The sequence below is a fragment of the Myotis davidii genome, unplaced genomic scaffold (genome assembly GCF_000327345.1).
Source record: "Myotis davidii unplaced genomic scaffold, ASM32734v1 scaffold313, whole genome shotgun sequence".
NCBI classification, from domain to species: domain Eukaryota; kingdom Metazoa; phylum Chordata; class Mammalia; order Chiroptera; family Vespertilionidae; genus Myotis; species Myotis davidii.
In genome coordinates this window covers 1010188-1023397 of record NW_006286275.1, presented here as the reverse complement: position 1 = coordinate 1023397, position 13210 = coordinate 1010188, and the positions used below count along the sequence as shown (strand labels likewise).

The following is a 13210-nucleotide window of genomic DNA, read 5'->3' as shown; positions in this document are numbered from 1 at the left end:
AAAAATAGTTTATAGATACAGAACACAGATTGGTGGTTGCCAGAGGCAGGGAGGTGTGGGATGGGTAAAAAGGGTAAATGTGTCAAAATGTACAAACTGCCAGTTATAAACTAAGTTAGTCCTGGGAATGTAATGTACAGTATGGTGACTATCTATATATAGAAAAGCCAAGTGACGAGAAGGACAGAACGACCGGTTATAATGATGTACACTGCAGCGGCCAACTGGCCCAATCAGGGCCCTGATTGCCTCTCCCGACCCTGATTGGGGGTGGAGCCAGTAGCCAACCTCCCGCATCCCCACCCCCCTGCCAACCTGGCCTGATTGGCCCCCATCAGGCCTGGCCAGCTGGACCCCACCTGTGCAGAAATTTGTGCACCAGGCCTCTAGTAGTTAATAACACTACATTGCATATTTAAAAATTGCTAAGAAAGTAATCTTGAAAGATTATCCTCATCACAAAGATAAAAAAGTTTTTCTGTAACTATGTATGGTGATGGATGTTAACTACACTTATTGTGGTGATCATTTAGCATTACATACAAATATTAAATCATTATACCTGAAACTAATATAATGTTACATGTGAATTATAACAATTAAAAAAGAACTAAGCAGATTACAATAAAATTTGAAACTAATAAATTCTATAAATTATTATTAATGTGAGAGATGAACACAATGATCTTACCTGTAAGAACCATACATAACTTTCTGGCAGTCAATTAATAAAAATTTCTGTTCCAATTTTCCATGAAATTTGGCTCCTGTTTTTGAAAGATAATCTTGGCCTTTTACTGTCCGCACTCGAATATTCTAGAATTATACGTAAATATAATGTAAAAATTAGGGAATATTTTGAAAAGTAAAATATATGCTAATATAAAACCTTAGTATCAAAAACAGTGTACTTGAAATAATTTTTAAACACATAACCAAACGACAAATAGTGAAAAGCAACTTTTAAAACACCAGCCGAAAAAGAAATACATTAGGAAAAGAGTAATTTAAGATACTACTTTACATTTATATGGAATGGTTTCATAAATCACTTAAGAGTCCTATTGCAAGATCCTTTCAAGTTATAAATTCATAATGTCCAAATAACTAATATTAAAATGCACCTGCCTTTTAAAAAGTCAAATGGAACCCAAGCACTGTGCCAAATGATTGTGATAAGCAACATCTGCTGCATGAAAGAATCATGGAGTCAATAGTTTCAAGGTTGTATATGCAAAACAGAAGCATTAATTATGACTGGTAGCAAAAAAAACCTCAGATGCTCAAGTGCCTCACTATCAAGAAAAGCACCATATACATTTGTCATAAATATATGTGCTTTCAGTTACATTTGAAAAAATACAATATATGTATGTATTTTTTTCTATTTTCTTTTGGAGTAATATAGCTTAACATGTCTTAAATTCGACTGAGACAAAAAATAGTACACAAAATATCAAAATGGTACCCGAGGAAAAAAACATGGAATTCTTACCCTGAGACGTTGAACTTGGCAACCCTGCTTCTCAGTCATATTTAGGAAATGATTAAAGTTGGATTCATCGAGCAGAATGTATACAGATACCCCTCGAGTTGATGCCTCCACTATTTCTTTGAAAATGTCCACATCTGTAAACATGTCCATCACTAAAGCAATGACCTGTTAAAAATAAGAATAGCAAACAATGTTAGATACCCACTAGGAAAATATCTAGAAATTGGTGCTTTCAATAAAAATTGGATAAAATAGAAAATTAAATACATGTATAAACAAGCACTTGCGTTTTCTAAAATAGAAGGTAAAGGATAAAAAGAGTCTGTTGAAAATAAACAAAAATAACTAAGAAATTAGAGAAAATGGAATGACCTGGGAATAGACACATGGCAACAACAGCCAGGATCATGGGATGCATACACTGTGAATATGTTAGAAGATGAGCAAAATCATGGATAGTATATTAAATCATTTTATTTACTCTAATAAGATGTTAAAACGAAATATTGGACCATGCATAAATTATACAAGTTGATGACATTCTCTAAACTAACTGTGAAACATATTTGAATTAGATTTTCTCCAGGTAGAACAATTTCAATCATGCTAATGGCCTCTCATGATCCTTTTCTTATTTATAAATGGAATAAGGTGCTAGAAGAAGGGAGATGCTAGTGTTAACAACATCACTCATGTCTTGTGAATATTCTTTAATCAAATATGTGACAAACTCTCAAATTACATTCACAATTATTTTTTATTATTGATACTATTACACATGCCCCCATTTTCCCCCTCTTTGACCAGCTTCACCTAGACCAGGGGGCCAAACTTTTTGACTCGAGGACCACAATGGGTTCTTAAACTGGACCGGAGGGCCGGAACAAAAGCATGGATGGAGTGTTTGTGTGAACTAATACATGTTAACACTGCTGCTGGTGAAGGAGCGGAGGGGAGAGCAAGAGAGCCCTTCGCTCTTTCGGCTCCGCGGGCTGGATAGAACAGCCGACCGGGCTGGATCCGGCCCGCGGGCCGTAGTTTGCCCACGGCTGAACTAGGCCCTGTCCTTACCCACATTCCCTGGCCTTCACCACACTGCTCTCTGGGATTATGCTGCATTAATAAGTGGTGTGACAGTGTATAGGCACTGAGATGAAGAAAATGTCCATATTATAAACTTACTAGAGGCCAGGTACATGGATTCGTGCACTGGTGGAGACCCTCAGCCTGGCCTGCACCCTCTCACAATCCAGGACCCCGATGGGGATCGGGCTGAAACCAGCAGTCTGACATCCCTCCAGGGATGTAGTAGTGTGAGAAGTGAGAGGTGATTGGGGAGGAGCCCGAGCCTGGGCCAGGTGCTAGGCCACTCCTGCTCATCCTGGCCCCGCTGCACCTGTCACCACCGCTGCAAGGTAGCGCTGCCATGGAGGCAGAAGAGGCTTGCACAACTGCAGATGCGCTTGCCAGCCATGAGCCCAGCATCTGGCGCCCATTGGTCAGCTGAGCAGCGCTCCCATTGTGGGAGTGTACTGACCACCAGGGGACAGCTCCTCCATTGAGTGTCTGCCCCTGGTGGTCAGTGCGCCTCGTAGCAACTGGTCGACCAGTCATTCAATTGTTCGGTCATTCAGTCGTTTAAGCTTTTATATATATAGATTTTACAAAATAACTATTAGAAGTGTATGTGTGGAGTAGTCTGGCACCAATTTCTTTTTTTAACTTGAAAGGAATTTTTTTTCTTTATTGATTAAGGTATTACATATGTGTCCTTATCCTCCCACTGCCCCCGCACTCCACTCCCATTTATGCCCTCACCCCTCTGGTGTCTGTGTCTATTGGTTATGCTTATATGCATGCATACAAGTCCTTTGGTTGCTCTCTCCCCCTTACCCTCACCCTCCCTACCTTCCCTCTGAGGTTTGATGCTTCTCTATCTCTGTATCTCTTTATGTTCATCAGTTTGTGTTGTTCATTATATTCCACAAATGAGTGAGATCATGTGATATTTATCTTTCTCTGACTATTTTGCTTAGCATAATGCTCTCTAGCTCCACCCATTCTGTTACAAATGGTAGGAGTTTTAAAAGCAGCATAGTATTCTATTATGTAGATGTACAACAGTTTTTTAATCCACTCATCTGCTGATGGGCACTTAGGCTGTTTCCTAACATTAGCTACTGTAAATTGTGCTGCTATGAACATATGGGTGCATATATCCTTTCTGATTGGTATTTCTAGTTTCTTGGGATATATCCCTAGAAGTGGGATCACTGGGTCAAATGGGAGTTCCATTTTTAGTTTTTTGAGGAAACTCCATACTGTCTTCCATAGTGGCTGCACCAGTCTGCATTCCCACCAGCAGTGCACGAGGGTTCCTTTTTCTCCGTATCCTTGCCAGCACTTATCATTTGTTGATCTGTTGATCACAGCCATTCTGACAGGTGTGAGATGGTACCTCATTGTCATTTTGATAGAAAGGAATTTTTAAAATAAGTAAACATTATTATACAACATGATATTCTTTAAGACATTATTAGCATATCTAAGGAATTTATTTTTAATTTGCCAGGTAGTTTCATGTAACAAATTACTGGAAACTTTAGAAAGGAACAAATATACAGTACCAGGATAAATAAAGGTTTTTGTTTGCAAAAAGTAATTGAAGTCACTCATCCAGTGGATGATTCTAGCACAGCAAAGGGAGAACAAATGCCAGTTTCTCTTGCCTGACAGATAATACACTGGATCAGAATTCAGGAGACTAGATTACACATCTTTGACAAGCTTATCTGATGGCAATTGAGTCTGGTAGCTTATCAGGGCTTCTGGTGCACTGTACTATCACTTGATGTTGAAAAATAATATAAAGTCTACAGAAAATGTCAGTGGTGCCAAGAGAGGTAAAATGAAATGTTGATTTTTCTTTCTTTTTAATAGTGGATTAAATTCCTGGAAAGGAATAATTAGAAATAAGGTAAGCCAACCCTAATCTGAAGGTATTATATTCTCAGTTATCAAAATCACACTGTGCTTTAGAAATGATCACAATGATTATATATAATCAAAGAAATTATACTTGATTGGGATAACGGCTTTTGAAAAGATACATCAATAGATTTTATTAGTCAGTATAGAAGCTGGTTATAGTAAATGATATTCAACAAACTACCATGACGTTATACAATATTTAAGTCATCTTGCTTCTTCATTAATTCCTATTTTATTCTTGCTTTGTAAGTTGAAAAAGTAAATAAATAAATTCATCTATCAGCAACATGACAAAAATTTTTAGAAAGAGATTCCAAGTTGTTTTTAAGATTTGAGTAAAACTTCACATTTTTCAGCAGTTTCGGAGAATCTCACTCAAGGATGTTGGTTTTCACTTATCTTTCTCACAGTAGTAAATTTTCCTAAATTACCATGACAGTAATTAAAATAATATAAATATGGACAATAAATTCACAATAAGTTCATATTCATGACATAATTTAGGGCCAGTCACAAAATTACATAATCATTTGGTAAGTAATATACTGTAATAATAATTCAGAAAAAAATTGCTGAATTGTTAGTGGTGGTACATGGTAGAATGAAACTAACAGGGTTTCATGGAAAACCTTAAATAATGAATAAAGATTATTTTTAGCCATCCAACCTAAAACACTATAGCACTGAAAATGACAGTACTATTTTAATACATTTACTGAACTAACCTAAAGTTAAATACTAATTCATGCTTATGAATATGGAATAAGTTTAGTTAGGATTTATGAAGGATCTTTAAACTGTTGCACGTGTTTAGATTTGATCTAGATTTCAATATAAATCCCAAAAATGGAAATATCTGGTAAAATAGTACCTTGGAAAAATGTGTCTCAAAATATTCATATTAAAAATATCTAAATTCTATTGAGTCATTTTGACTGATAAGTATTATAAAGCCCCCCTTTATCATTTCATTGTAGTGTTCATATTTATAAATGCACTGAAATACTAAAAACAATGTGAGGTAGAAACCAGTGATAGGAAAGATGACAAGAACTGAAAATTAATGACAGTTTTGATAGAAACTGTTCATCACAATGTTGACATTGAATACATGCATTTCCTTAGAAATATGCTTCACTATCTACAGTATTTTAATTTAGAACCCTGTATTGTTTATTCCTTTGTCAGCTATTAGGATAGAAAACCATTAGTGATATGCTTCTATATGACCTACTTAACAAAATGTAAGTGTACCTTGGGTTAATGTTCTGTAGTCACAGAATGGTCATTATCACCCTCAAAATTGAAAAATTGAATATTATACCTTTTCTGCTTCAAAATACTAAGCACCATTCAAAAGGACTCGGACTTTTTTGATAATTGCCTGCTAGATACTGGTGGATTTACTTTTTCCCACAGCAGAAAAGCTAATAAGGAGTTGAAATGAAAAAGAATGAATGGAGCTCTATAATGACTGTATTTATAAGAAAATTCAACACAACTAGAAAACTTTAAGAATTGAGTAATAGAAATCAAGGGAAATGATCCCTTAGGAAACATATATTCCTGAGTCTGTAAAGCCTGTCAAAAGCAATGTGCTAAATGGATTTCAGAAAAAAGAGAGGCTGTTATTACGAATAAGTACTCTTCGTCCTTCTTCTGCAGCCTAAGTAAAAATTTCCATTTTGTGTGAAATTTCATATATAATATTATGCCCACTAGATTCTTATTTAGTAAGTTACAGATTTACATGATAAATACTTTAATTTTTGCAGATATTTAAGTATCTATCAGTGTAGACTAGTAGCTGTATCGATATATCAACTCATTTGGTCTGTCATAAATTAAGTAATTTTGGGAAAGTCTCTAAAATGCATCTGAGTCTCAATGCCATCTATTACATCTATATATATAAAAGCCTAAGTGACCATTACAACCGGTCGACGAATGACCGGTTGACTGGTCACCATGATGCACACTGAACACCAAGGGCAGATGCTCAACACAGGAGCTGCCCCCTGGTGGTCACTGTGCTCCCACAGCCAACCTCCCGCGCCAGCAAACCTCCCACGGTCCCTCCCCCGGCCGGTCAGCCTTGATTGTCCCCAATTGCCAGCCAGGCTGAGGGAACTCCACCTGTGCACGAATTCATGCACCGGGCCTCTAGTATTAAATAAACCAGAGGCGATCTTGCATGCACCAAGTTCTGAAATTCAATGTTTATTTCCTATTCTCCAACTATTGGATTAAAATGTACACACTTCACTTAGCTTGTAAAAATCGCACGAAACAGGACTTGGTGAAAGTGAAAAAACAACAACTGGGTATTGTAATAAAGTGAACAGGACGTACATAGAGAAATGGGCTCTGTTATGTCTATAATATACATTTGGAGAGTCAATACCTATGTTTGACAACTCAGAAGGGAAACTGCATAAATTATTTCCCATTTTTTTTATTTTGAACTAGAGGCCCAGTGTACAAAATTCATGCTTTGGGTGGTGGTGAGGTTCCTCAGCCTGCCCTGTGCCCTCTCACAGTCTGGGATCACTTAGGTGACGTCTGCCTGCCAGCTTAGGCCCGATCCCCCGGGAATCAGGCCTAAGCTGGCAGTCAGACAACCCTCTCGCAGTCCGGGGCTCTCGCAGTCCAGGACAGCTTGCTCCATACAGCCAGTCCGCAGCAGAGGCAGGAGAGGCTCCTGCCACCATTGCTGCACTAGCCAGCTGTGAGCCTGGCTTCTGTCTGAGCAGCACTCCCCCTGTGGGCACGCACTGACCACCAGGGGGCAGCTCCTGAGTTAAGCATCTTCCCCCTGGTGGTCAGTGCACGTCATAGCAACCGGTCATTCTGCCGTTCGGTCGATTTAAATATTAGGGTTGTATTATATATTGAATTATATGATTGAAAGCACTCAGATAGCACTTTACAAACTAAACGTTTGTATTCTCTCAAAATTCATAGGTTGACATCCTAACACTCAATGTGATCCTTTTGGGAGGTAGGAACTTTAGGGAGTGATTAGGTCATGAGGGTGGAGCCCTCATGATTAGGATTAGTACCCTTATAAGGGAGACCCCAGAGAGCTCTCATCCCTTCTACCCCTGCACCAGTGTGGGAAGACAGCTGCCTATGCACCAGGAAGGGGGTCCCTTCCTGACACTAACTCTGCCAGTGTCTCGATCTTGAGCTCCAGGGCTGTGAGAAACAAATATCTGCTGTATACGCCACCCCGTCCATGGTATTTTGTTACAGTAGCCCAGAGTGAGACCCCATAAGAATAAATTATGCTTTTATCTTTGTCAGATTTAAGGAAAACCTTACATTTGGTTTGCATCCATAGGCATCCTTGCTTTTTAAAATAGCTTTTACTCTAATACCTCAGGAAGGAAAGAAAGCACGAGGAGCAGGCAGGCCTGACAGAAATTACAAAGAGCCATAGACCTTTTCCTGTATAAGGACCGCGTGCTAACTGATTGCGCCACTGGAGCTCCCATAGTCCTTTTACTGATTTCACAATTCAGTCCTGTTGCATGCTCTCATTTCCCCAACACTTCTCAAAAGAGAGACTTTTCCTGAAACTTGGCCTGGAAAAGGTGTCTAGCATGGGCCCCTAAAGTCAAAGTGTCAGGGGGTCTAGACAGAGTAGTGAGCTGTGGAAAAACAAGCTCAAGACTTCCCAGCCTAAGTGATCTCAGAACAGCCCACCTCACGGAGAATAAGGAGGAGCTCTGTGGGAGTTACCTTGAGAGGCTGGGAGAGAGACAAAGAGGGAGCACCAGAGCCATTCTGTTCAACCAGCAAGCAGTTACAATACCCCTAACTGCGTGCAAAACCTAACTCGGTGTGTCTTTAAAGGGATGCTCTTTAAAATAAAGATTTGTGCCATTATCACAGCACTAGAAATGCTAGTCTATTCGGCTGCTACTGAAGAATCAGAGCAATAGTTTAATCAAATTCTGACAATATCTGTAAAAAGAGAAGAGTTAAAATGTATATACTTATTTTAAAGTAATAATGCACTACTAGGAAACTATGAAATTTTCAAAGACAAAGTACATGGTACTTGTTATATAGTATTCTAGTACATCAATGTATATAGGTATATAGTATAGTTGTATAGGTATGTAGTAGCATTACCTCACTAGGGAAGAACTTAAACATGTACCAAAATGTAATATTTATGTATGACTTTTCTTTACCGCATCCTTAACTTTTATCATTAAAATTATCAAACATACAGAAAAGTTAAAAATAACACAATGAATATTTATTCTTACTACTAATATTTTAAATTTTTCTTGTATTTGATTTAATTTTACATAAATATATTAAGAGATTTGGGATAAAAATTCAGAGTAAAAACTGAAATAAATTTATTGATGGCTATAATTTTTACCCAGGGTTAGGAAGAAGGCTGGGGTGGATAGATAAGGCAACTTGCTCAATTTGAGCAAGTTGCCTTATCTATCCTCTCCAGTCTTCTTTAAGCCATTCATTAAAAGTAACACATTTCATGCCCTAACCGGTTTGGCTCAGTGGATAGAGCGTCGGCCTGCAGACTCAAGGGTCCCAGGTTCGATTCCGGTCAAGGGCATGTACCTTGGTTGTGGCCACATACCCAGTAGGGAGTGTGCAGGAGGCAGCTGATCGATGTTTCTCTCTCATCGATGTTTCTAATTCTCTATCCCTCTCCCTTCCTCTCTGTAAAAAATCAATAAAATATATTTAAAAAAAATAAAAGTAACACATTTCATATTTAATTTCTTTATAGCTTGCTGTTGACCTTTCAATTTTGCACTAAAATTCTATGTGCAAATGGTTATTTTCATTAGTAATATTTTTTAATATGTATTTCTATTGATTTTAGAGAGAGGGAAGGAGAGGGAGAGAGAAATAGAAACATCAATGATGATAGAGAATCACCCATCTGCTGCCTCTTGCACACCTGCTACTGGGGACTGAGATAGCAATCCAGGCATGTACCCTGACCAGGAATTGAACAGTGACCTCCTGGTTCATGGGTTGATGCTCAACCACTGAACCACACAAGCTGGGCTTCATTGGTAATATTTAAAAGAAAACCTATTATGGAGAACATTATTATAGTAAGTATGATGTTAAATCATTAATTTAATTAACAAAGCAAAACTCAAAATTGTGAAAAGTAAAAATATAACAAAGGACAGATTGCTATTATACTTTAGAAACTTTCTTGACTTTTTAATTTTCACTAATCATGAGTATTAAAATAGCATTAAATAATTATTTAAAATTATTTTAAAATTGGGATAAGCCATTGGGAAGGAAATAATTAGGAATGAAAAAATTTAAATCATTTTATGAAAATGTCTTTGTGAAAACTTTAATTATAAGTAAAACCTCTAAGTTAGACTAAAATATATTTGTGCTTTATGAATACGTGTTTTATAATTATTAGGTTAGTTAGAACTCTCTATAATTAATGTCACATAACTTGAGCACATTTACTCTTTTATACCTGGCTTCCAAGGTAGGTATAAGTGAAATATATTAGGTTTCATTAAATTTTTGTTGATATGCAGTGGCTATGGTGCCTGTTCTCAAGGAGCTCATAGCTTTATGAGATTTGTTTACAGAACTATACATACATCAATGTGACACTTGCTCTTATAAAATTATGACCAAGAATTAATACATTAGTATATATGGGGTAAGGTAGAAACTGGAATATCTACTAGTAGGTAGAGAAGGGGGTTTCAGTCCTTATGTAGCATAAATGTGTAAGGTGCTAAGTGGAATGTTGGTAGCAGGGATAAAAGGAAGGTATAGAGGTAAAGTTGTAAAGAATGATTGGACAAGACTCAATGGCTGAGTGCTTGTGGAGGACAACAAGAGGAGCTCGCCAGGAATCATTAGGTGTGAGAGACCTAAATTACATGGATAATTATTGTACCGTTATAAAGCAAATTTCATTTTTATATAAAAGGAAGCCAAAAACAACGTGTTAAATGATGTGCTCAAAAGTTCTTTTTTTTATCCATCCAACCATCCATCCATCCATCCATCCATCCACCCACCCACCCATCCACCCACCCATCCACCCGCCCATCCACCCATCCATCCAGGACTGCGGGAAGTTGGCTGGCCATGGGGAGGGACCAGGGGAGATTGGCAGGCCAGAGGAGGATGGCTGTGGGAGTGCACTGATCACCAGGGGGTAGCTCCTGCATTGACTGTCTGTCCCCTGGTGGTCAGTGTGCATCATAGCAACTGGTCTACCGGTCGTTTGGTCTTTTGGTTGCTTAGGCTTTTATACATAGAGATATTTTTCTATTATAAAAACTATCATAACATCACATGTTTGGAAAAGGTAGTTCTCCAAAGTAGTGTGAAGAATGAACTCTGAACACAGAAAGACCTGCAAGTATCACATGATCTCATTCATATGTGGAATCTAATGAACAAAATAAACTGATGAACAACATAGATTCAGAGACATGTAAGCATGGAACAGAATAACAAATCTCAGAAGATTAACCAAAGAACTTACATGTGTCCATGTATAACACATGGACACAGACAACAGTGTGGCGAAGGCCTCCAGAGAGGCGGGAGTGGGGTGGAGAGGATCAATGGGGGAGAAAGGGAGAAACATTTGTAATACTTTCTTTTTATATATATATATTTTATTGATTTTTTTACAGAGAGGAAGAGAGAGAGATAGAGAGCCAGAAACATCGATGAGAAACATCGATCAGCCGCCTCCTGCACATCTCCCACCGGGGATATGCCCGCAACCCAGGCACACGCCCTTGACCGGAATCGAACCTGGGACCCTTAAGTCCGCAGGCCGACGCTCTATCCACTGAGCCAAACTGGTTTCGGCTGTAATACTTTCAATAACAAAGATAGATTTAAAAAAATAAGAAAGACCAACTAAAAATCTGCTACAGAAGTCCACAAACCTAATTAACAAAAGGGATTATATCATCCAGTGTTCTGGTAGGAAAAAGAATTTCCTTAAGAGTTTTCAATGTTGAGAAATTTATGGTAATGACTATTTACGGAAGTGTGAGCATAGTTGATGGACCTGGTAAGGGAGACAGAGCCCTGGTACTTAAGCAAGGAAACAAACAAATACACAGAATATGAACTTCTTCCTTTGTTCACTCCCCTGCTGGTGCCTCGCATTGGGAACCTCCCACCAGGAGGGAGGGCAGTGGGGAAAGGCCAGGTGTTGCAGTCTATTGCAACAGCTGTTGAAAATGGAAAGAAGAGCAGAGAAAGGTGGAAAATAGATCTGGCAGGAGTGGGAATAGAAAAGAATGTGCAGAGGGATATGGAAGAGGCCAGATTTCAAAGATATTTAGGGACGAGGTGGCAAGAAGAAAATGTGACAGTCAATATATGATGGGCATGTGAGGTGAATGTACTTAGGATAATCGGGTGATTGAGTGGTTGGTGTTATCAATGACGAACATAGGGATATGGGAGTTGGAGTCTGGCTTTGGGTCTGGTCTGTTGGGTCTGTTTTAGCCGTTTATGACACAGCTATGTGGAAACCCTTACCGGCCACTGGTTATTGGGGTCTGGGGCTCATGGGAAAGTTTCTGGCCTCCAATTTCACAGATTTCCATTCTATCATTCAGACTAACCATTTAAAAAAGAATTCATAAGAATCAAATGTAAACTCTTTACAATGACATTGAATGTCTATCAGAGTCTGAATAACTTTTCTTCTTAGTTTCATTCATGCTACATATTCCATGCCTCCAGCTCTGAAGGCCATGCCATTTCACCAGCTTTCATATTGTCCTTGCACTTCCTTTTATCTAAAATCCTTGTCTTCTTTCTCTATGAAAATCCAATTCATGTTTCTAGGCCCAGTCTACCTGCAGGCCCCTTTCACAAAACCTTTACCAATTCCCTTAGTCTATATTAATTGCATCCTAATGTATGCTCCATCTATAGTTTATTTATACTTTTACCACAGCATTTTCATTTTCATTATTTGTTCATTTATTTCATCCATAGTTGCTTACTTATTACTTTCAAGAGTGTAATAAGACAACTAAGGGTGGGGAGAACCTTGGTCATTTCTGTGACTCAGTCATCCCCATTCAACTTACTAATATATTTCAATAAAATTTATTAAATTATTTCTTGTTTTTCTCCCAAAGCATTGTGGAGTTAATTTCAAGTAGTAAACAAGCAAATGTTTATATTTATTCTTTTGAATTCCTCAAAATTCTAGTGATTTACTAAATAAAGCACTGTCTTAGAAATGAATGGTACTTTCTATTTGAAACTTAACAGTTCTGGGAAGGAGGTAGGTCGGAGCACAGGGAGTATCGCTATAGCTTTGTTTACTGACCTTCTGGTTCTTGGAAATATTTTATGCATGTATACCTATAAGAAATAAAATACTCCTAAAGATCAAAGTCATCTGCCTGCTATTCAAATGAAAGTGTGTCTTGAAATATATATTCTAAATGGTGCAGATAATAAAATGTAGAAGGCTGGGAATAATAATACTTGCACTGTGGAAAAGAGAGGGGAAGGGAAGGGAAGGGGGAAGGGAAGGGAAGGGAAGGGAAGGGAAGGAGAGGAGAGAGGAGAGAGAGAGAGAGGGAGAGGAACATCGATTGGTTGCTTTCTGTACATGCCCCAACTTAGGACTGATCCCACTACCTAGGTAGGTATGTACCCTGACTGGGAATTGAAACAGCAGTTTTTTGGTGC

The 13210-nt window shown here is 38.2% G+C and overlaps 1 protein-coding gene across 1 annotated transcript in view; it reads right to left on the bottom strand.

Annotated features, from left to right (window-relative positions):
* The window catches only part of FAM83B (family with sequence similarity 83 member B), a 73970-nt gene that overhangs the window by 12357 nt on the left and 48403 nt on the right, over positions 1 to 13210 (bottom strand). The window contains exons 3-4 of the mRNA XM_006757743.2: positions 1496 to 1660; positions 692 to 816 (exon numbers count right to left, since the gene is read on the bottom strand). Coding sequence (XP_006757806.1) covers positions 692 to 816; positions 1496 to 1660 — 290 coding nt within the window. The remainder of the gene's footprint in view (positions 1 to 691; positions 817 to 1495; positions 1661 to 13210) is intronic.